General features: G+C 48.9%; 1 protein-coding gene across 3 annotated transcripts in view; it reads left to right on the top strand.

The window, feature by feature from the left end:
- Positions 1 to 24,499, top strand: part of LOC112455629 (dachshund homolog 2) — a 182,860-nt gene that overhangs the window by 124,929 nt on the left and 33,432 nt on the right. For all 3 annotated transcript variants that reach the window (XM_025017662.1, XM_025017659.1, XM_025017661.1), the window contains exon 8: positions 13,383 to 13,466. In XM_025017662.1, the coding sequence (XP_024873430.1) occupies positions 13,383 to 13,466 (84 nt within the window). The remainder of the gene's footprint in view (positions 1 to 13,382; positions 13,467 to 24,499) is intronic.

Below are 24,499 nucleotides of genomic sequence, written 5' to 3'. Positions count from 1 at the left end.
GAAGGACAATATGAGCCCGCCTGGCCGGCGAGGAGCCAGCGAGCGCGGCAGCGGGGCTACTATCTTCGATCCTCGACGAGATAAGGAAAGCGTAGGAGCCACGGCGGGACCAACGGCGAGGATTATGTGTGGTGCATCGTGGTGTCTGGCGCGCGGGCCCCACGGGGCCCTCCCGGTTAAGGCTCCTCGAGCGCGGAATATAAAGAGGGGATTGAGTTGTAGCCGCGAGTGGAGGATCTTATGTAGATTCCTTGTAGATCGTGCACCCGATTCGATCGCGATCGGTTCTCAGTGCCCGGTACCGGGTTAATTAAAATTGTAGGAGCCCCAACGTCTCTTTCACTCTCTGTCTCTTTCTTCTTTTCTTTCTTCTCTCTGCGAAACTCTCCTGTCCCGTGCCACTGCCTCTTTGTGTCTTTTCCTCTCTCTCTCTCTCTCTCTCTTTCTCTCTTTCTCTCTTTCTTTCTCCCCCTCTTTTTTTCTCTCTCTCTTTGTCCGCTCTATTCTCCGCCACTTTCCTCGACGCCGCGAGCGACGTCTCCCCGCTTTCTTTGTATCTCGCGGCTTCTTTTTCTCTCCGTCCTCTCCTCGTTCCACAGTTGCTGCAAACGCGGCGCGACCGCATCTCTCGCTACATAAACTCCTGCGATTTTCGGCCGCCGCTGCTTGGGAGGTTGCTCACGTGAAATCCTATTACCGCGAGCGACGATGCGGCACGACGGAAGAGGTGGGATGTGGCCGTTGGGTACCGGCCCCATCGAGTAGGTGTCTGCGTTACGAATGGAACGCGAATTACCGACGCCGCTGTCGTGGTACATAGAGATACAAACGAGACGAGATCGTTTCCCGCGCTGATCGGTACGGCATCGCGATTGAGAGCCATTACAGTCACGCAAGCAATGTCGTCAATCACGAATTCCCCGATTATCGGTGACGCTTCAAGGCTACGGTAGTACTACAACTTAAGACTTTCAGAACTGCAAGGGAAATATCTTGTACTTTCAAAACCGCGAAGTGATAAATATATGTCAAATAAAATGCATTTGTATCTCTTTGCCGGTGGGACACGACAAGCTCTCTTGTGGCAGGTGAGACGAGGGTGGCAGACGTAAATATTTCGCAGTGCAAACAGAAACGTTGATACAAACGTCCCAAACGTGAACTTTCGAGACGTTCGAGTGCCGGTGGTTGCCTTCTCTCTGCTCGCGGTTGAATGCAGACTGATTGATTTATGCTTAACCCTGCCAACCGGCGACCCTCCTACCCTTCTCTCTTCCTCGTGCATGGAGAGATAGGTTAGCTTAACCGAGGCTATCTCTATATCGCTCGGCGAGCAGCCATTATCGCGCAAACTATGTATACGCACATATCGGCGGCACGCTTGTTTTTTTCCTCCCCTCTCGTACTCTCTTTATTTTCCACCTCGTTCTCCATCTGCCTTATCTCGTACACGAATCAATAAGTGATCGAGTACTCCTTCGCTATTGCTTTTCTACGTTACAGAATTAATTAATTAAGTTTAAGTTTTTTTTCCTTCTCTCGCTGTAAGTGGTTGTTGCGCAGAATGGCATTACATAGCACGATAAATCTAGAAATCGCCGCTTTTACGGTATCTTTTCATTTCGCGTCTCAGCGGTTTTTTTTATTGCCGTCGACTGTTTGCTTTAATTAGCGACAGGAGGAAGGGAGGAAGGTATTGTCTTAGATTTAATTAAGAATCGGTTTATTGACCTCCGAAGACTATCCCTCTCTTGAACGGCCGCGACGCATCTTGGGGAATCGTTATATGGTGGCGCTTAGCAATAAATAGCTGGCACTTTTATTGCCCTGTGAGGAGAGAGCAAAAGAAACCTGCTGATCTTCCCGCAGGTAGAAGGTGGAACAAAAGAGGCGCACGCCTGTACCGCGCGCGTACTGTAAACAGTTTAGTTTTCAAATTTTAAACGCCACGACGCCACAGGAGATGCACCCGAAAGGGAGAGAGAAAGAGGAAGACAAGAGAGCGGGGCCTCTCTACGCCATTAAATATTTTCCACACGATGTATGTACAATATTACGTGTAACATAGGTGTATGTTTACACGCATATCCGAGAAGAGCGCGCGGTGCCAGACCAGAACAACTTCCTCTGCATACATCAATTACGCCTCTCGCGGTTCCCATTATTAGCCGCCTATAATTTATTACTTTCCACCTTAATAAGCATAATAATTCCCATGCTATTCTTCGTGCCGCTTCGTATAGCCGCCACGATGGTGATGGTTGCTCACTCTTTCTCTCTTTCTCTCTCTCGCGTTGTATATATATATATCTTTGTATATAAGTATATCCTATTTAAAAGAGAAGGCCATAAGTGTGCTCGCACAGTGCCTGTACGTGCCAACGTCTACGTTGGGCCCGACCTCTGACCCAGAGACAATCGTTAAGGTAGCGTATTGGGCTGGCATGCTCGGACCACAGATATTTAATTACCTTCGGAGCGGAACCGAGCTGGGTCCCTGTCGAGGAATTGCTAATGCTGAAGGCGCTAAGGCCAAGCCGAATAGAACGAACGGAATGATCGTTCAACGAAGGAAAACAATATTGCAAAAACCGACCAGCGGAATCGTAACTCTCGACTCCTTGTATCTTCGTTCTGCATAACTTCCACTTGCTAGCGTGGTAACAGGACTGGCGGGGGGAAGGATGCGGTTTCTTGTTAGGCCCGACCGACTTGACCGTGTATGCTTTTTGGGTATCCTCCCGGGTATCGGAACCACCAGCGCAACCACCCTCCCGGGGCGCGCGACACGGGCTTCTACAACTGCGTTTATAACTCAGAAGCCCGGTCTTAGCATCGACTACAAATTGTCGAAGAATGATTTAACCGTCCATTATAGGACATCTCACGACCCCAATTTTTTATGTATTTCTTATTAATTACCATAATTTTGTTTCATGAAATTATCGATATTTTATCATTTTCTCTATATTATGCTTTTACGCAAAGTAATTTTCTTAAAAATCGAATGTTTCCTGGTAACTTCTATTGGAATCTTATTTCCTGACGCGCGCGAGTTGGAGTACCGTCCGCAATATTCACAAGAATGGCGCCTCTAATGAGACTTCTTGCCCAGGTCAGGGTGGACTTCGTTGTTACTCGTAAATCGCAAGAAAACGCGAAGCCGGACGTAGGGAACAGCATACGCATGTGCATGCAGTGCCCACGGGACGCATGTGCACACGGTGAGAGGTATATGCGAAAGATACTCCGTACGAGAGAAAGGAGAGTAAAAATCGCGGGGACAATACGATGTCGCCGGCCGGTGCGCACCGCGGATGTCCGATACGTTCCCACCTGGGGAACCGAGCCGGAGAACACCGGTGGATTGTCAATTAAAGAAAGCGCAGGAGGAGGGAACCGGGTTCGTATTCCCGGCATAAGCCACCAACGCAAAAAGAATCGAAGAAGGGAAGAATAAACGGTCTGCGGTCTGTAATGCGCACGAGAGATGTGCTCCGAGCGAGCTCCAGCTCCAAACGAGCACGGGAGATGCGGAAGGCTTTGGAGGAGAAGGAGGCGGTAGCGAAGAAGCAGAGAGAAACGGAGAGGAAAGAATTTCAGGGAGAAGGGGCCCCGATGGTGTTAGGGAGGCTAATAAATTATGCCTAACACGGGGAACAACTAGTTGATTATTTATTTAACAATAAAAGGAGCCACGGGCCTTCCTCGCTCTTAGACCGACCGCGCTTCTTCTTCTTGCCGGTGTGCAAATAAGTTTCGCGTCGCCGACTCCGCGTTCGTTTCGCCATGGATATCTATGTTTGTTTAGCGGGGAAATAATTTTATTTTAATGATGTCCTAAATAACGCTAAATCCGACTCTTTCCCGAGCGAGTAGACAGGATAAGCGGTCATTTAGAAGCTTCTTTTCAACGTTTCTAGATCGTGCGGACGGAACGATACGAGATTCGTCGAGAAAAATTTTCTCAAACTTTAATCCCGGAAAAGATCTCACTTCTGCGTGGAAAAAATTACGAGGTACAAACGATAAACTGCGCGATGTTTTCACCGAGCGGTGGTGTCACTTAAATCCCGGATTTAACGATCGCGAGGAGACATCGATCCCGGTACTCGTTGCACCAGCCGCGCCGCCCGCCACCTTGTACAGCGCGAACGTCTCGGAATTAAGTAACAAAATGGCCGTTTGTACACGAGGGAACGGTCGAGAAGAGTTTCTCCGCGAAGAGAAATCTTTGTCTCTGGTAATTTCGCATCGACGACGATTATAAACCGAGAATTTATGGCGTCTCTCGATGCTCCGCGGTGGGACTCGCGAGGAGGACAAGGGCGGGAAACAAACGCAGTGCGACCGAGTCCTCTTATGCCGTTACCATCCGGTTGGTTCGCGACTTTGTTTCACCGTGTGGTGAATTTTATTGCCTTCGGTATTTAAATGTCATCGGGAGGAAGAGGAGAAGAAGGAGAAGAAAGAGAAGAAGAAAGAGCGCAACACGCTTCTCCCTCGCGCGCCTTCTCTTCCCCGAATCGTTCCGATACCGCGCGATAACGATCGAAATTAATTACGCTCCCGGTGGCGTAATTTCAGCGTAATTCCGGCGTCGCGTACACGCACGCATCGCGCATTATCGCAATTTTCGTACGTATTTCCGTACGTGTTCAGACGTCGCACGGAATCGCCACGCGGTGATGTAAATTAACTCGCCGTGTTTTCCGCGGAATTAAATTAAAGCCGCTTCCGGATCGAGCTAGCTTGCGCGGATAAGATCACTGACATCGAGGAAAAAAGAAGATAGAGATTAATTACGAAGGAAATGTCGCGACGTCGCCACCGCGGTATCGACGTGGCGTAACGCTGAAAATAAAACGCGACGGAGGCACGACGACAACTCGGACGAGGAAGAAGCGAGGCCGGGTAGACCGGAATTAAAAAAAAAAAAAAAGAGAGAAACTTGACCTACCGCAGTTTTAACTACCGTTCAATTATATAGTTTGCTTTCGGGTCGTCGCGCGGGCGAATAAAGCGTGTAATTTACCGACAATAAAAGGGCAGTAGTAACGGCCGCTCGTGAGAGAAGTACATGGAGAAGGGGAACGCTGTCTGTGTCGTTAACGACGTCGTTTATTGCCACGAGGAACGAATATTTTGTTGCAACTCGACGAAGCGACAAAGCGTTTCGATTCGCGGCGCGGCGAGATCGCGCGGAGTCGCGCCTAGAGGAGCGAGAGCGAGGCGGTTAGGGCGCGCGAGGGCACGTTTTACTGCCCGCCGAGTTTCGATAAAAGTACAATATAAGAGAACCGGATGCGCGAGAGGAAGAGAAAAAAAGAGAGGAAAGGGAATGAGAGAACGAGCTTTCGGACTAAACGTTTTAACACTATCGCGTCGCGAAAATGTCGTTGGACGCCTTTTTTCCCCGCATCCTGACGCGATAATTGGATTTCGAAACGACGCCCTTTCCCTCCCCCCTCGTCAGTTAATGCGTATAATCGTGGATAATGGGAGCGATAATCCGTACCTACGACGCTAATTTTCTTGCGTGACATCGGCGAGGGATTAGACGAGGAGGCGCGGACTTAAGTGCGACGAGCACAACGGAGAGATATGTAACTCGCGTGCGTTAACTTGTACCTTCTTCCTTTTCTCTCCCAATCTCTCTCTATCGTTGCGTCGATCTGTATGTATTTAATTATTAATTTACTAATTGAGCGGTTGCGCGCTTCGCATTAGGAACTATATCAGTTCCATCTCTTTGCTGAAGTCGAGTGCCGCTTACTCGAATCGGCGCACATAGTTGGCTAGTATGTGTTGGTGCATCTAAAAAAAAATAAACAACTTCCGACACTGTCGTGTCCATAAAGATGGTATCAGCGCGTAGGTGCTGAGCCACTCGGTGATGTCTTATTACATTGAGCGGTTATTTACGATCGTACCGCGGAAAGAAAGGTAAGACGTGGAACGAGACGAAAAAAGTGCTGGCTGTCGAGAGTTGAGTCGCTTCGTCGCTTTCAACACGCGATGTGAAGTAAAATCTGTAATATACGTGTCCCCTTCCCTTTCGATTTTAATATTCTCGTAGCGATTAATTTTTACCTTCAAGAGAATTGAGAAGAAAAAAAGAGAGAGAGGTGTATTCATGTTTGTACAATATTAAAAATGATTAATTATCATTCTGGAACGTTAATCTTGGATATTTCCTATCGCTTTCTAAATTACGATCATATTTGCAGTAGAAATAAGCGGATAAAGAGACACGGCTCGAAGTTAAATGTCATTGATGTAATTGGTGAATGCGACATCAATGAAACTAATAACACGCAGGACTGTAATATAATTTTAAATTACACCTGTCCGTACAGGGGCAGTTTTAACGCCACGTGGTAAGTCCGCGCCGCACTTACCAACTTTTTATTGACGCATTCGCATTTGAAAAACGCTGCGAGGAGTCCTTTCAATATTTGTTTTTCCCTCTCGTGCCGTGCCAGCCCGTGCAACCTGTCGAGATAACGAGCGGGCAGTTCGCCGGTGCAACGACAATCTTAATGATAATTTTATACCGGGAATTATTACCCGGTCGTAATAAGCGGACACTCGATTATATGTAGGCGCGCCTCGAAGCGCGTCACCGCGCGCCGCGTCGCGTCGCGTCGTCCCCGTCGTGTTCGCAACTCCGAGTGTGTTGTACGAAGATGAAGATAGCCAGAGCGAATTCATTAGAACGATTGTTAATTACGGTCTCGAGTGACACGCGGGAGTTGATCGGTGAGAAAGGGAAGAAGCGAGGAGGGAACGACAGCTGTCTCTCGCGCGGGGTGAAAGAACCGGAGGAGAGAGAGAGGTGGGCCCCGATTTTTACAACTCGTGCCGTTTCCGGCGCACGCGATACGCCACCGCATGCAAACTGAGCCGGACGAGCGTGCGTCAAATCAATAAATCAGAAGAATTAAGAACAAGAATGAGCTTTCTCGCTCACCGGTTCCGGGGCCCGCCGAAAAACGTGGGGTCCGTTGCAAGGAGGGAAAGAAGGGCGGCGATACCTCCCGTATAAATCGGTACGTCGTTATCGTAACGACGAAATCGCCGATCTGATTAAATTGTATACCCACGCTCTCGGTAATTAAGCGGTGGGTTAGGAAGCGGAAGGTGCGCGCTCTCGTTAAGGTATCTGTATCCTCTCTTTATCTCTTTCTCTCTCTCTCTCTCTGTAGGTCGTTAAAGAATTATAATATTATTCAATAAACTGTGGAGAGAATCTTCGCTACGTTCGTACTGCCGAAGGTTTTACGATCACGAGCCATTAATGTCTTCGCGCTGCGCATGGCTGCATTGGCATGCACGCGCAGACAGTCAGACAGTCGTAATAATGATAAAGATCCAGCTATATGTGGCAGAGTACGGAGTACGTCGTCGGTCTCTCATCGCAGAAAGAGAAGAAAGGAAACCCGAAACGGTCAATGGGTTTAGTTGTTATTCGGACGTATGCATTTTCTTCTTGTTACTAATTTAGCTTAACAGTCACTAATGTCTTAAAAATGCAGGGAAAGCGTCGAGAGCGTTTGTTCATTCTTTTCAATAAAATCTTTCTTGCTTTTTTTTACGAGTTAGTCGCACTAATTACATTTCTGTCTGACTCTTAAAGATAAATTACAAAGTTTTCATGTTAAAATATTTAAGGAACTAGCTTGTTTCACTTTATAACTAAACGTTCGTTATCGTTATCGGTCTAATATCAACAGAGCTCTTGGATCGATAAAGTTTGAAGTTCTCTTGTTCGCATGTAACTCGAATGTGCAATAATTCCATCGGATATCCCGTAGGATCTATCCACGAGGGAGAGAGCGAGAATGGGATTATCTCGAAACGCGAAAACGCTCTTCGGCATATCTCTCCGCGCGAGACTTCGGGCGAAGAGAACTTTAGAGTCGAGGTATGCCGTACGACGAGATATCGATTGCTACACGATCGGCTTGTAAGACTTAATGGAAATCATTTGGACGTTTTTTAATTGCCCGGACATCAATGGACGTTTTTATTGATAAGAAGTATTTCTATTTTATCGAATTTATTTATTAAACTTAAATAGAAAAGTATGACATTACTGTCATTTTACTACATGAATATTCCGAATGCTGGCGGACACAAAAAAAAGTGTATATAGATACTCTTTATCTTTAAAATTTTATAGTAAATAAGACGAATTTTATTCTTTTTATGATTTTGTGTCACAAAATACAATTTTGCATTGCCGTCAATTTCAACATAGTTCAAATAAAATTATAAGGCAAATTCTTTAATTATTATGAATTAAAAATAAAGATAAACGTTTGACACGTTTTACGAGGATAATTTTCTTTTGAACAATTCCGAGTAAGCGATAAATCGCGGCGCAAAACTGATTCGCCGTTCGTGCGAAAATAATCGGCGGAGGAGAGGCGGCTCTGCGTCCCCGATAAGACGAGACAAGAACCTTCGATAATCTGCCAATGAAGCTGTGGGCAAGAAACCCGACGCCCACCTACGTGCGCCGGCAGTTTTAGTGCGTATACCGAACTCGAAGACCTAGCTGCTGCGATCTAATCCTATTTTCGTTAGATCCGTTAATGGTTAATGGGAGGCAAAGTGGTCAGCGACCGGAACAATGGCTAAGTCCGTCTTAAATCCCGTAGGAGGAGGGAAACCCTTGTAGCCCCCTTAGCCAAGGACCGTAATCCGCATGGGATAACTATTGGCTGCGCTGTTGCTTCGGCGAGGCCAAGTCAAACTGTGCCGAGTGTGCGAGAAAGTTTTAATTATTATCGACAACCTGGCATTCTGTAAATTTCGAGCGATAGGATGTGCTTATTTCGTGGAAGCACGGGGGAGATTGAATAACCGTGTGCACGGTTAATATGAACGTAATTGGAACAGTGCGTTTCGTTAACTAAAAGTATGTTTATGTAAGTATACGGAATTTAATTACAATAATTTTTGCAATTATAATAACGATCTGAGTTTTGATTATAACATTCTTCGGGAGATCGCGGAGAACACGGAGATATCGTTAACATTGGTTCGACAATTGAAATTCAGCGGAAGGGGTATCTCCCGCGAAGGACCCGGTGCCCGGAGGACAAACTAACTTGTGCCGGGGTATATACTTAATCATTATTCGGCTGTAATATGCAAGGGTAGAAACAACAATATTCTCGTTTCCAGCAGCTCGGCGCCCCCGCAGTGCCCCCGCGTCTTGCGGCGGATCTTCGCGTAGGCAAATAGTGCAATCGGGATTAATGAGGATTAGGGTGCGAAATTTATGAAATTCGAGTTCGCTTTGGCCGGCGACGGGATCCAGGCTCCCTTTGAGAAACGCGAAACGACCGCGAAAGCGATCTCGAGAGAACGCGCGTATGCAATTAAGAGAAAGAGAGACGTGAGAAAGAGAGACATTTTATCGCGAGGGAAACTTTTCGAGGGAAAACTTCCTTCGGAAGAATCACGAAGGATACGCGAAAACCATACCACCGCGTGGATACCGCGATGCAAATAAGAGAATGCCAGACGCGCGCGATCCCCGGGGCTGTAAATTACCGAAATAATCCGGCGGTTAATTCCTGCCCGCGCTTTATTACCGCTCTTGATCCGTTAAAATTAAATTCATAAATACCCGCCGATCTCGCGCGCGGTCTCGAGATTCCGGTCCCCCGATCTTCTTCCGTGTATTTTCGTTTGTAGATACTTCATTCACCCGTGAAAGCGTTTCGCGACGCGTCCTCGACATTAGATGTTTCGAACAGGTCGCGAGAAGAAAAGATTGGTTGTTTCGTAGGCGCTAGGCGGGGCTTGTATACGAGGGAGAGTGAGTTGTAACACGAAAACTACATTATACTATTCAAACGATTGCGGGCCGCGCCGGGCAAGTTGACATTGTTGTTTCTGAGGGTCGCCTTAGGGCCCTGCGAATATCTTAGCGTCGAAGTGTACGCAGTTATACGTAGAGATACATACATACATTTGCCGTGAATACGTGTGTACGTGTATATTTATATGTATGCACACATAATATTTGTGCTTGTGCGTGTCTGTGTGTAGGTACACCACGTCGTGGTACAAGCCCTCGGGGGTTGTGAACGCTATACCGCAGCCTCTCTCGTCTTCCTGCGACCGTATATACTAATCAATAACCATGAATCGCTCCGGTAACAGTGCCATGCACGTTCCGTTGCACCGTTATTGTTACTACGCGAGTGCTCGCGCCACCGTGAAAATTATTATCGCCAACGATCCTAGGTCCACTCGAGCCCGCTCGCGATATCGTTCGCCGTCCGGCGAGAAACTCGTAAATCGTGATGAGCGCGGCTCTCGGAAATATATCCGCCACTAATACCGTCGAACCTCGTGACCGAGAAATGCATGTGAACATGTGCATATAAAAGCGTAAGGGACAAAAAAGATTTAAGACCTATTTAACAAACCTGGGATGATTCAGCAACAATTAATGTAGAAATGTAAAATATGATCCATTTGCTGCTTATATTTCTCCGTACGTCAGACTCGGCAACGAAATTGACCGACGGACAGCTTCTCGTCATTAATTACCATCTATCTGTCGTGGTTAAAGCGATCTCGCCCGCAGCGGTGAAGAAAGCGCGCGTAGGGCAGAATCCTGTTTCGCAAGCGGCTGAATACGGCCGCTAAAATTAAAGATATAATTCTCGGTTTATGAGCCGGGTCGCGATTAGGGCTCGTCTAATTGACATAAGAATGATAGAACGGGCCGGGCTTTTATAACCGAACGGTGCGGCGCGGCGCGGTGGAATCATTTCCTTACGAGGAAAGCGAGTAAAGCGCTTTTCACCACGGCTAATATTAATCCCTGCAATTTTAATGCTCACGACCCCGCAGCCAAATTTCAATAAGGTCGCTCCTCCCCCACGGCGAGGAGCGCCCGGGCTCTCGCATAATTGATTTCCAGTTTTTTTTTCCATCGCGACAAACTTTTCCAGCCATCCCTCGACGAGACTTACGCTTTGTGCTGTAAAAAAAAACCGTAAGATCTGAGAAAAGGTGTTTTGCACATGGCATAGTATCTGCCTCTAGGCGAAAAGTAATTTGGACGATGCGATGTAGCGACATTGAATACAGATATGCTTTTAAGTTGTATCGTACATACCAATCGCGAGAGAGTTTTGTTAAAAATTGATTTTTCAGCTTTGTTTTTGAACATGAAACCATTCACGAAGCGTAGCACGCGACGATGAGAGAAACAGGAGCCGAGATGTTCTCTCGAGATATTTCGTCGCGGCATAGATTTGAGAGGCGTTTTCGCGAGTGAGAGAAAGATAAGCGAGCGAACGGAGTAATCGTTAAAGCATCTCGGAATCAAGTCGATCCGGCATAAGCCTCGGGGTGGATGCAAGGGCTGGTGTTTCGTCGACGACGATCTCTAATAAAGTTCAATTATCCCCGGAAACGTTTGAGAGAGAGCGGGACCGAGGGGGCGGGAGGGGGAAGGCAGAATGTAGAAGATACGGGAAAGGGAGTAACGCGGGGCGGGATGGAAGGTACCCAGGGCCGTCGAGAGAAAGAGAAACCGGGAGAGATGATAATCTAAACGATCGCAAAGTGGGCTGCAGAAACGCGCCGAAATTGGCAATAACAGGGTGGCGAGGGGATAACGGGGGCTGAGGGGGGGGGGGGGGAGGGGGGGGGGGGGGGAAGGAACACAGCGCGCGGCGTATATACCATGGGGCCCCGGCGCGAACTTCCTATTCTGGTTAGCATTCAAATTGAATCTTCGTGGCGGCCGGTCGTGAAGAGTTACCGCCGTTAATGGACCTCGCAAACGCTCTCAAATTGCTGGCAGACTGCTGAGACGACGCGGCCCTACCTAATCTACCGGCTTGATTCTCTGTCAGGCTTTGTCTGTCTTTCTCTCTCTCTCTCTCTTTCTCCCGTCACTGCTTCGGTCTGAACGTATGTCGCGTAACTTTTTGGATTCTCCACGAGAACCAGGGTCGGGAAATAATTGCTGCTAATGCGACGGTAGCGTATACACGAACCTGCAAAAGAGTCTTTTAAAAGCTTGCGAAATGCGATAAGCGGATTAAACGTTGTTTCGAATTTTATTAAACTTCCCCGATGAGGTATGAAAATGGATACAGATTGAAATAAATAAAATCATTGTCAAATTGTGTCTCAAATTTATGTTCAATTTTATGTACTTAATTTCAATTTACAGCGTATAATTTCTTGTTAACAGCGTAGCGAAAAATCTGCAAATCGTCCAGCGAGCTAGCGTGCGTTACGAGCTACGTGGCTCATTGCCCACCAATGTAATTCGAGAAGCAAGCGAGCTAGAGGAAAGAGAGAGAGAGGGGGGGAGCCTCTTCCGCCGCCTTACTTTTCTTCCGTTAAATCGAATTAGCTTGCTTGAGTTAGAGCCCGGAAACGTTTTACCGTGTTACCAGTCTAAAAAATGATTTCGCGACCCTCTAACTCCAAGAGGGCGGAATTTTTCCAAGTTCAAGCTTTATAATTCGAGACCATCATTTACACATTCACGCGCACTTTAATTTTCTCATTTATATGCTTGCGCTTACCTCAGCACGTCACGTTTCAGCCACGAGAGTGACTGAAAACTGGTCACCGCATGGCGCACAGGTTTCTTAGTACCGTTCAACGAGTTTCTGGACTCGTCCTAACGACCCTCTAGCAGAGATTCGAAATGGCTAATTTAGCGCGGTGGCTCCCACGGGAACGGGGGAGTTCTGCAAGTCGGAGACGGAGATATAGGGATGAGGGGGGGGAAGTCGTACACGAGACGAGAAACATGGACTAAGCAGGTGGAAGCGGGGAGACGGCGGGGTAGGGGGACGGAGACTCCATGTCTTAATATAATTCTATTAGAGGTAACTATGCGAGCTCTGGTCTGCCCATCGCCATTGGATTTAATCACGAACTCAGCCAACCGTGCGATATTCTCTCCCCGCAGCACCTCTCGGACGATGGCAGGTGGATAGCGGGGAGAAAAGATGGGTAGATGGATGGGAGACACTCTTATTGTCAAGTTAACCGCCGATTATAGTCGGCTATAGCTGATCTTCAAATCCTTCGCGTTTCCAGAATTTACGGTTAGAGAGCTTGGTCCTTTCTGACGAGGTTTCCTCGAGAAGATGAGACCATTTCTAGTAATTATTCATGGAGGATGAAGACACTCGGTTGTCTTAAGCATCTTCGCGCGAGCTAGGTAACCGAGCAATTAAAACTAACGATAGGGGAAGCGAGAACTTAAGTCAGAAACTGAATGAAGAACCGCCCTTTGCATCCCCGGAGCGGGTTCACACTCTCTGGGGGAGTGCACGAGAACGTTTAAATAAATTTCCATTATCTTGCGTGTGTTACAGCCGAGTTGAAAATGGACGTTCTCCGGGAGCGAGAGGTCAAGGACAGTCTAGAGCGGCAGCTACAGGACGAGCAGAAGGTGCGAGGTGAGTACAAGAGTATAAAGATCCTTACCTGGTCGAGATCGCGAGAGGAGGTGCGTCCTTCTTCGAAGCATCGAATCGAGACGATCGGTTTATCCGAGTTTACAAGTGGCATCCAACCCGCTCCGCGTCTCTCGTACGGTGCAGCTTTGAGAAAATTGACTTGGCCGGCAAACAACGCATTGACGGGGGCCCGAGAGCGCGCAATCCGCGACACACGGTAATCTCACGGGCGTGCATCGAGCGCCTCGGGCGGGTTTTCGAAGCCGAGGCTTAACTCGCCGATAAATCAAGAAGCCGTAGAGGTATCGCGCTATAAAATCTCGGCTCGCATCCGTCCGTCCGTCCATCGATTTCTGCGTATTGTATTATTCCACGTTGGGGGTCTCTCGCCTTAACCAACCCGCACCCCCCGTAACATTCCCTTTACCTACTTTAGGCTTGCCCCCGACTCGCGGCGTCTTCTAGGCGTCTATACATCTAATGGAAGGCAGGGATCGGACCGAAGATCGCGATCGCCTAACCGAGCTCGTATCAGATGTCAAATGGTAATAGAATAGTTACCGTTGCGTGCTCGTTATCCGTTTCCCTTTAACTCACGCGCTCAATCCCGCACAATTATTCTTGGCCCTTCGTCGAAGTTCTATCTGGTGTGATTTCCCATTCATTTTCATTAATTTCCCTGTAATTCTGTAGCGCGTAATTCTGAACCAGCGCATCAACAAAAACGAAAATTTCGCAAGTGCCATTTGTTATAAAAGCCAAACGTGTTATTGGGCGCGATGAAATATCGAACGGATAGATGAGAGGGGATACGGATAACTCTCAATTTACGCGATTAATGCGTTACCTGTAACCCACCATGTAAATTCGAATTTGCGTAAATCAAAAGCTGACATAAGATGAGAGTGTACATTATATTATATTGTGAAATTGCTGTCGCTTTAATCGAAAATTTTGATCACTCGTTTTTCATTTCCTCCATTTTTCCACGCGTCAGATGCGTATAGATTCGGAATGACTTCAAAATACGCGAACGGGAGGGGGATGAGAGGGAGGAGAGGGTACCATACCGGGGGAACCATACCATCAGAACTGGATCTTCGGTTCCAGCTTGCAGATATAATATCGCGAATTTTCGAGGCTCGACAATGTCGACGTCTCTCGTCTGACGTGACAACAATGCGAGGCTCGATAAATATGTAAAAGTCGGGAAGAACGGCCACGCCATTCGCGGCTTTACGAAACGCGACGTGCTATTCTATTCAAGAATAACGAGTGAAATGGTCTTTTGGTAACTGGCGTAACCGCACGCCTCAGGAAAATCGTGCAATTAAAATATTGCTCAGTGAAACGCACGTGATATAAAATTTTTTTCTAGAGGCTTTTTCAAGAGGCCAAAAAAAAATTAATATATTTGACATGCGATTCCTTACGACGTCCGAAATGACTCACGGTTCGCACGAGACTGAATTTTCGATAAACACGAGACGAATGTTATAGACGCGAATGCGTTTCAGTCGATTCTCAGGAAAAACGACTCGGCGAGGCCAGGCCCTCGCGGTAACACGAGCCTGTGACAACAGCAGTCCATTAGTCAACCAGCTCGGTGTCAATACATGAATATGACAGCCAGTCTCACGGAATATCCTATCCACCCTGTCTCTCTCTCTCTCTCTTTCTCTCTTTCTCTCGCGTCATCTTCCATCCCCTGCTGCTTCGTCCTTCCGACCGTAACGTCAAGCGAGACCATTACTCGCCCTATGATATCGCAAATATAGTAAATAGTCCGCCCGCATTGTGCGGCCTATCGATAACTTTATCCGTGCGAACGATGTATGCGTTCTGCGCGCGTGTTTCGCACGCGTACGACATTACCTTATCACTTAAATGGCGATGCGACGTGATCTCCGTGTATCATTGATTTATATTTTAATAATACTTTAGATGAAACTCTTCCTCGAAATATTTTTTCCAAAAAAATATCTTCTACTTATTTCCCTATATTTTGGAGACGAGTGTATCTTCCAACATGTATTAACTTCACGTCGAAATTTTGCCGAGACTCGAGATGAAAAAAATTCCTTTCGTAAAAAATAATAGTTCGTTAAGAGAAGCCCTCGGTGTAATTTCGTCTCTCTGCTCAGGGCGGGTCTCGTGGCGCGGTCGCGAGAGGTAAGGCGATACGTAATTTCGTGCGCGTAGCAGCTCGCGGCTTGCAGGATTCTAAGATGATTGATGACCGGCCAGTCCCACAGATATTTACGCAGGCACTTCGTAAGACTTCCTCCTCTCATTCGACTAATGACCGTCTTGTAAGAGATACCGTGTCAACCTTTACCGTCTGCCGGCCGACGACGACGACGACGACGCCGACGACGACGACCCCGCAGCGCTTTAACGAGGGCGTATCCGTCGGCAGTTTTTCCGATCGAGTACCCCGCTGCTGCACACCCCTTTTTCCCGCAGAACGGCGCACGATGCACACGTGCGCGAACCTTCCTTGCTAAGCCATCCGGCTTGGGGTTTAAAATACCAGGACAGCAGCCCACGCGCGCGCATTCGCTTGGGTTTGCCAGGTAAACTCTGTGCGTCAATAATAAAAACGTTTAACGAGTTCAAAAATATGCGATAAAGTGTACAACGTTAATTAGGAGCCAATGTCAATTTCAAAAAAATTGCCATTTCGTGGAAATAAATGTCTTATCAATTGCCCGTCATTACGAGAGACGCTATTACGAGAGACGAGTGTTAACGACGTCGAAGGAAGCTCCGCTAAACGCAATTCTATGGGCAATTTGTGCGACAATCGAAATCGTACGCGATACAGCAGCGACGTGTCGAAGGGGGAGAAGCAGCGTTATTAGCCCGTTTAAAGCCCAGCTTGGCATTTCGGTAAAGGTTGAAATCTTCGGCCTCCCGCTGGGTGGGTGGGTCGTATTATCTTAGCAGGGGTTGCGAGAAATCCGGCTTCCTTCCTCGGTGGTATCGCGACGGCGCGGTGAGGGGGTTGCCGGAGTTGGATGCGCGACTTTGTCGACGGCGAACAATAAGATGACCTTTCGCAGCTGGTGAATGCACAGAGTCTCGTAATTCTGAATAGAATACACGAAAGAGCAACGACCTCCGCGTTGAATTTTTACTCAATCCTCCGTAAAAATTATAATTAGAAAATTCATGACCGTAAGCGTTATTTTCAAGTTTAAGTGCTTAATAAAATACGATTTGTTGAAAATATTAAAGTTTTTACGTCATTGCTGATTCATGACGAAAACGATAATGATATGCGAATACTTTGTTCGTTTTTTTATTCACTGTGCGTAAATGTCGTATGATTATAAAACGCAGGAACAGGAATGGCGTCACTGTTTCATTTTTTTTTTCCATGTAACTGGACCATATGAGGAAGTATTGTACGCTTACGAAGTTTCCCACGTTCTTCTGCTGCTTACGCAAACGCGGAAGATCGCATTTAGACTTTGCGTTCGGATTCTTACCGAACCGGGCTCCGGCCAAGTACGCCGAACTCGGTACTTACCCGTCCGTGTTAATATTAATATTAGTATTGAAACGATACGCGCGAACGGACGAAAGAATAACAAACACGACGGAAAGAAACGCGTAACCGCTTCTGGATCCGATCCGCTGGCGGATATTCTGGCTGAGCACATATCGCGCCATCGAATTAACGAACGACGACATTTTCACGCAAAAGCAAAAAGCTCTCGACACGCGTAAACCTTCCGAACCGCGGTAGCCTGGGAACCGACAGCTGCCTTTGCCGCCGGTTTACACGGAGCTGCGGCCTCTCTGTAATTAGCCGAGCCGTTTGTCGCGAGACCCGTCGAGAGGAACACCCCTTTCAACCCCTCCTCCCACATCACATCCCTCTCGCGGCAATCTACGCGAGGAGCGTTGTTAACTATCTTAAGTTGTGCCGCGAGATTTTCCGAGCAAAGAAAAGGCTCCGCGCGTGATCGTTGTTTCATCAATCATGTAGCGTTACGCGAAGCACGTTTATCGATTGCCTTTGGCACTTTGCGAATAAATGAGGAACAAGACTTATCTATTGAAGGAGTAAAGAAATTATAGACAGACGTAGCATGGGTATTATTTCGTAGATGGAAACGTCTTTGCAGTAATTCGCCGGTGACGCGCGCGACGTCGAAGTAGTTATCTCTAATGACAAACATTACGCTCAATCGTATCCGGTTACAGTTATGGGACACGCTCGATCGAACGAGCGTCGCGTCGCGCGGCTCTGATGCGAAATTAATCTCTCCGGTGAAAAAGTAACTGTAACGACCTGCCGACGCGTTATCTCCCGGCGTCGTCGGGCGACAAACGGAATTGAAACTGCACAATCAACTCGCCGAGATTTATATACGACTCTCCCCTCGAATTAGCCGGGCCGTAATGCTGGGATCGGGTGTCGGTGTAATTGGGACCCGAGGGACTTTCCCGCGTTTCAACCCCTCGGCCTCGGCTCGACCGCCGCCCACGCCAACATCGTCGCACCATCCCCGTTTGTGCCTCTGATACCCGTTTGTTCGTTCGTTCCTCCGACGTCGTCGCGATGGACAACATCGCGATCGTAGCGATCAACAGAGCGACTAAGAATTATTTTACGCCAGCATGGCGATGACTACGAAATATCGGAGGATTAGAACCGTAAAAAGTGGGTCGTTGCACGGTCGATTGGCTCGTCGCAAATAAAAATTACGAGAATGCCAGGTCGATGGCTGGAGATGATTTGTTGTACTTTTTCACGAGGGCAATTATTCCTTTATACCAAAAAACCTTAAAATTTAATTATTAAAAAAATGATATTAATCTTTCTTTCGCATATTTCGTCTCGATTCCGTCTGTCCTACGCCTGTCATCTTCCACATTGGGTCGAAGGTTAATTCTCACAAGAATTGACAACGGCAAGACGAAGTTGACGACAACGGCAGCTGATTCGCCGCTTTGAAGTGAATGTTTATAGCGATTGACGGAACTCTTTCCGCTATTGTAACTACGTAAACTAGGGTGGAGGACGGACGCAACGTTGCTCGCCCCCGCCAATTGGTGACCGACGTGATGTAAACTCGCACATGCGGAAACGTGCCAATGACCATCACCCTCCTTTCGCAGGAACGTCGCGTCTCCTGCACCGAGCATTCTGATTCATTGAATCCCACGGAGCGCCAGGACCATGCTCGGTCCTGGGCTCACTGTGCAACGAAGTCACCGCAGTGGACAAACATCGGGAGAGTCAGGCGCGCGTGGTGCGCGCATGCCGGAAGTTGGGAGGGGCGTATTAGCCCGTCGAGTGGAATGGGCGCGTTGCCATTGTCGGTAAAATGAGCACGAGGAATATGTTAAGCGGCGATCGAGGCGAAACGGACGAGTCCCCCGCCGCTCGAAAAAGGTCGAACTTTCGAACGGCGACGTCGAAACCAAAAATAACGACAACGACGACAGCGATGACAACGAGAAGGTGCTCGTCGTTGCACCGCTCCCGAATGCCCCGTGTGCGCGCGCGACCGTTTTTGTCGCATAATTCTCTGTGTACTCCCGTTTCAAATAATGACACGGCAAGAGCGTATCTAATGCACTGTGACAAAGAATTCAAAGAGAGTGCAGAGGAAAGGTTCCACCCCGATCCGTCGTTGATGACGGAAGAGAGAGAGAGAGAAAGAGAGCGTGAGCGAGAGGGACGCGTGAGGGGAGGAAAGCAGCGAAAGAGAACTCGCACGCGAGAGGCGCACAGAGAAAGAGAGGGAGAGAGAAAGACCGGGCAAAGGGTTCGACCGCGCTCATCGGCTTACCCCCTTTGTGGCAGTTTAGCGTTTCATGTCGTATTCCGACTCATTGGAAATTGAGGAATACAGAAGAGGCGCAAAAGGGATACGGCTTTGAGATAAAAAGAACGTTGGGCGGCGACGGTGTGCCAGCCAGCAACGAGTGCTGTGTAGCGCCACCCCGCGAAAATAAACCCTTCCCTCGCCCGGTGCCCCTGCTCGCTGACCCACCCCTGAGGTAGGAACCGGCGCGGGGATACTGTGGCTATGTCAAAGGTGTCGCCGCGCCGAACCACCTCCGCGTCCACTTCGCAGACTCGGCGAAGCGATCATCGGAAAGAATCTAGAAAAGAGGAGAGACTTTTCGCTAGCGTGCCAATTTATCAATTGAACGAGCTCGCTTCGACGGAACTATGGCTTTGGTCGCGTCGTACTTCAGTTCCCCGACTCTCCGAGAACCTCCAGATTCTTGGCTCACGATCGGTATTCCGAACGGCCAATCGACCGGTCGATGTCCGAGCCGTCTTGCCGATCGAGGTGACCGAGCTCGGAGCCCCGATGCCCGGTCTTTCCTCGCCAGAACTCAGTGAGGTTACCGTGTGTCCCAGGACCACCGAGCTGTACCGGAGTCGAGGAGTTGATGGTGGCGGCTACAAGCGGAGGAGGGTAGGTAGGTGCCGCGGTCACTTTGTGAACTAACCTGGCTTTGCCCGCTGTTTAATTAAGTCTCGCCTAGACTACTCGCCCTCTCCGTGCCCGCCCGCCCCGTTCTCGCCCTCCTCCACCACATCGGTAGGAAAGAGGAGAGACCCCCCCTTGAATTCGCTCTCTCAACTCTCCCCGGTTCCGTCCGACCAGCCACGACACTCGCTTTACCCGGCCACGACCTCGTGAATATGACACTGGTCTCTCGGACACGCAGCGAGGGTGAGAAAGGGAGAAAGAGAGAAAAAAATTAAATCACACCCACTGTTACGACGCGACCAAAGGGTAACCAAAGCCGCCCTTTCGTCGTCTTCCTTTCGGTCCTTCTCTCGCGACAGCGCGCGGACAAAGCCGGGAAGGGTGCCGAGATTCGTTAATAACTACGAATGCGAGAGATGAAAGCGACTGTCGAGTGTCGTGGAACACACAACGAAGGATAATGAAATTCTATGTGTAGAGAAGCGCGACCAAAGTTGGGCCATCTTTTCGAGAACGTTGCGTCGATCGTATATTCCGAGATGCCGCGGTGAGAAACGCGATGCTCCAGTATTCGATACGAACCCCCAATGCATGGTATAGAAATCTAACGAGATGGTATATCGCCACCTCCCTCCTTTCGCGGTGTGCGTTTTTTCCCTCCGTGCGCAAGCCACCTCCCGCCCCCTTCTCAGGGGGCCCCCGGAGGCACGCGCGTATGAATTCGCCCGCGCGTAACAGTGAGCTTCCGTAATATAATTGTTAATGCGCTGATGGACCTCGGGCGGCGTTTATGCATTGCGCACGCCGATGTGGCTGGCAACGCGGACGCGTCGTCGTCATGGGTGCCAGCCCTCCTTACCGTAAAAATAGACGCACGGCATCAGCATTAGCAGCGGCGGCAGCGACAGCGGCAGCAACAGCAGCAGCCATTACGACACGCCTCGCTCGCCACCTCGCATTACGGATGATCACTGATCGCGTAGCGGAGAGAACGCCTCTTTAAAGAAGTACATACGGTGTGTGCCTCGTCTCATCTCGCGCGCGACACAAAGGGGCTGCTCGCGAAGAGGAATCGTTATCCGACGGCTGCTCGGCTCGGTGTTTGCGTCAGACTTTTTCCTCTTTCACCCTGGGATATCTTCGCGTTGTACTAAAGATAACGCATCGATAGCGCGACAGCGACGCGTACACGTATCTGCGCGTCAGAAATATGCCGGCAAAGGGGTACCCGTTTTCTCGCTGCGCACTCTTCCGCGGGAGCAAACCACCCTTCCACCTTCGCGCGCCTGCCTTTCTATTTCCCTCGTCGCTTTAGTATTTTCATATGTGTTAATTTCAACGCTACTGCAGACGCGACTGTGTTGGAAGTAAACATGAAAATCTGTATTTGGTTCATACATTCTCATCCTCATCCATTTGTTCTCTCTCAGCCAGCCGACGAGTCGAAGGGCTCGTTTCGTCACCGTCGACTTTTCAATAACGTTCTCGCATCACAGAAGGGAAATTCAGTTTGGCTAAATTCTGAGTGCTTCCGAACGGAAGCCGGCCGATGATACTTAGCTGGCTGCGAGGGCGAGGCCGAGGCTGACATGCCGGAGGGGCGAATTTCTCGGTTACCTGGGCAAGTGTTGCGCGGTGCGTAATATTCCCGGCACGGCGGACGGGAAAAATATACCACGAGCGACGATGAAAGAAAGGAATAAAACGGGAGAGCTTATTTACGCGAGGGGGGGTGCGCACGAGCGCTCCGCCGGGAAATAGGCGGTGGCTCCGGCTTTTCTCGCGGATTTGTATACGTATGAGCCGCCCGCGCCGCTGTGGGGTACGCGTGCAGATATACGCGCGCACATACTTTCTATGTACATATACGGCCGCTCTTTCGCTCCAACGCGAGATAGAAGCACGCGATTTTCCGTTACGAGCGTCGAGCTCGGAAACGATTTAGCGCGTGGAGATAAAACCGCCGCGATTATTCTACTCGAGTCACGTTATGCAACAAGAAGTTGAAAATCTGTATGAGATACCACGGATAACGTCGCGTTAATGGCACGCATGGCAGTGTCAGGTTTTGCTGATTAATCATGAACAAACCGCTGCGTGAGGTTTTTAACACCTCGAACTCGGCATCGGTACCGTAATCGCACGTTTGTATTAGATTGTTAATTTCGTGTGAATCATAACAAATTAGGATTATCCATTGTTATTCCTTTGTAAGCTTTGAAACAACGATTACTATTTTATAGCAACAGCGATGTCCTGGATATCCCTTTTTGATCCAATATAAACGGAAACCATAAACTAAAATGTCGGCTTGTCGGCGATTTAAATGCCTCGGTAGTACCAGGACAACCTCCGGGCTCAAAGTACGAAGGGTTCGACAAGTGCATGAATTAATACACGTAGGGGGATCCGCCATGTCTCGCACACGATAAGCATTCCCGCGGATATTTACGCGGTGGCATTTAGAGTATCGGTCGCGCGCACACAAAGGCTCGAATGTCTAGGATGCTTGGAATCGCCGTCGCGCGAAAAGTCGCCGAGGGACACGACACAGGCGGAACGAAAGACAAAGAGAAAAGGAGAGAGGGAGAGAGGAAAGGAGAGACACACACACAGAGAGAATGAGAGAGAGAGAGAGGACCTGCGCGGTGCACCTAATCATATTTCCCAATAATGCGCCACTGTCTACGAACTATAATAAACAGAGCGAGTATAAGAAACGTACCGGCGTACATAGGTGCGCGCCACACACGACGTAGGAAGCGCGTTGTGTGCACACCCGGCTGCTCGCATAAATTCGCGCACATATATATATACACACACACATACACACGTACGCAAAGGCAAACGGAGCATTTGTACGGGGCGGCGCGTTTACATAGGCTCGCCCGCTCGTGCGAGGAGACGACGGCGCGAGAAATTTCGTCGCTACGGAATTTAGATGAAATTGCGCGAATTACTTGGGAGCCCGGGCGTACACGTATTTATGCTCGCGCACACGCTCGCGGGAGGATACACGCCGTCGTCGGGTTTCGCGCGGCGAGACACGATGTGGATAGCGAGAACATGTGTATATATGTCCGTGTATATGCGTGCCGTTGCACGGGAATTCTGGGCGTTCTAACGCTCCGTCTTGCCGTGGAAGAGCTCCGAGCGCGGAATGCGCGAAAACGAGGAGAAAGAAAGCGATATTTCCTAACGACGACGAGACACAGCTACCGAGGGGGGTGGCCGCGATCCTGTCGACTGTCGACTTTTACCGATTCGAAAGAACGTGGCAAGCCGCCGCATCGAAAACGGATTTTTCACGATCTCCCGCGAAATTCGTGCCACGACGAGAATTATCGGTTTTCCATCGGTTTTCCTTGCATGGCGAAAGACCGCGATTTAAAAAAAGAAAACGCGAACGAATATTAGTGCGGAAATCTATCTTACGGGGGCGTGTGTAACGAGTAAGATTATTATGTGCAATATAGCGGGCAGCTTTGAATCTCTAATGCGACCCGTAACGAGATATATGCACAGAGAAAATAATGTAACGCTCGCGCTCTCTTTTTTTTTTCGTCGCGCGCGTAACCGACTTTGGCTCGCTCGCCGACCGTGCGACCGTTAATGGAGATGTAATATTTAAATGCGCGACCGGCCGGCGTTGCGTAATGAAATTATTAATAATAACGATCGCGCGCGCTGCGGTTCTCGTAGTTTCAACTGGTTATTAGATTTTAATCGCACTCTCTCGCGCCGCGCCGCGCCGCTCCGCTCCGCGTTGTACCCACAGGGAGAGAGAGAGAGAGAGAGGATGTACGAAGCAGGATTCCCCGGCAATTTTTTCCGGGTGCCGACAGAGGCCAACCGGCTATTTAAAAGTGATTTTCCCCCATGAGAACGGAACCTCGAATTATGCGAAATTACCCGCTGGAAGGTGTAAATAAATAAACGTCCGTACGCGTAACTAGTAACCCGTTATTACGTGTCGCCCGGCTCGGCAGCCGACGATCCCAACACCCTGAAACATCCCACCCTCCGCTCCCTTCCAACCCTCCCCTTCGTGTCATCACCGAAGCCTCCCCCTCTTTCCCATCGGTAACACCGGTAACACGGGTGGATATGTCAATGCGGGGAATCACGCTAAGCTCAATTCCGGGCATTATCATTCTCGCGCCGATACGCGGCCTAACCGCCCGATGAGTCCATTAACAACTACAGTTATCGTTACGCGATGGTATACGAATCGCATATACATATTTATGCGAATCCCTCGTGAGTTTCGCGGCCGAGCGCGTATCGAAGCGTCGCGCGTCGCGCGGTTATGATCTTTTTAGCGGGCGATTTTTTAATAGAAACGTCGCTCGTAAATTCGGTTTCCTCCAACACCGTACGAAAAATGTATCTCCGTTACATTTGCGAATCTCAGAGGACAGCGCCGGGAACTATCGTCGCTTAGGATCCGATGTGTGTGGCATCGGGAGAGGAGGAGAGGTAAGGGAGGCGCTTGTGTATGAAAGACGACGAATTCGCAACCCTCGTAATACGAGTCGTCGTAAAGTAGCATTCTCTTGTAAGTCC

Source organism: Temnothorax curvispinosus, unplaced genomic scaffold (assembly GCF_003070985.1).
Source record: "Temnothorax curvispinosus isolate PA1 unplaced genomic scaffold, ASM307098v1 QBEX01006268.1, whole genome shotgun sequence".
Lineage (NCBI taxonomy): Eukaryota > Metazoa > Arthropoda > Insecta > Hymenoptera > Formicidae > Temnothorax > Temnothorax curvispinosus.
Note: the sequence above shows the minus strand (reverse complement) of the source record. Positions and strands in the feature narration are given on the sequence as shown.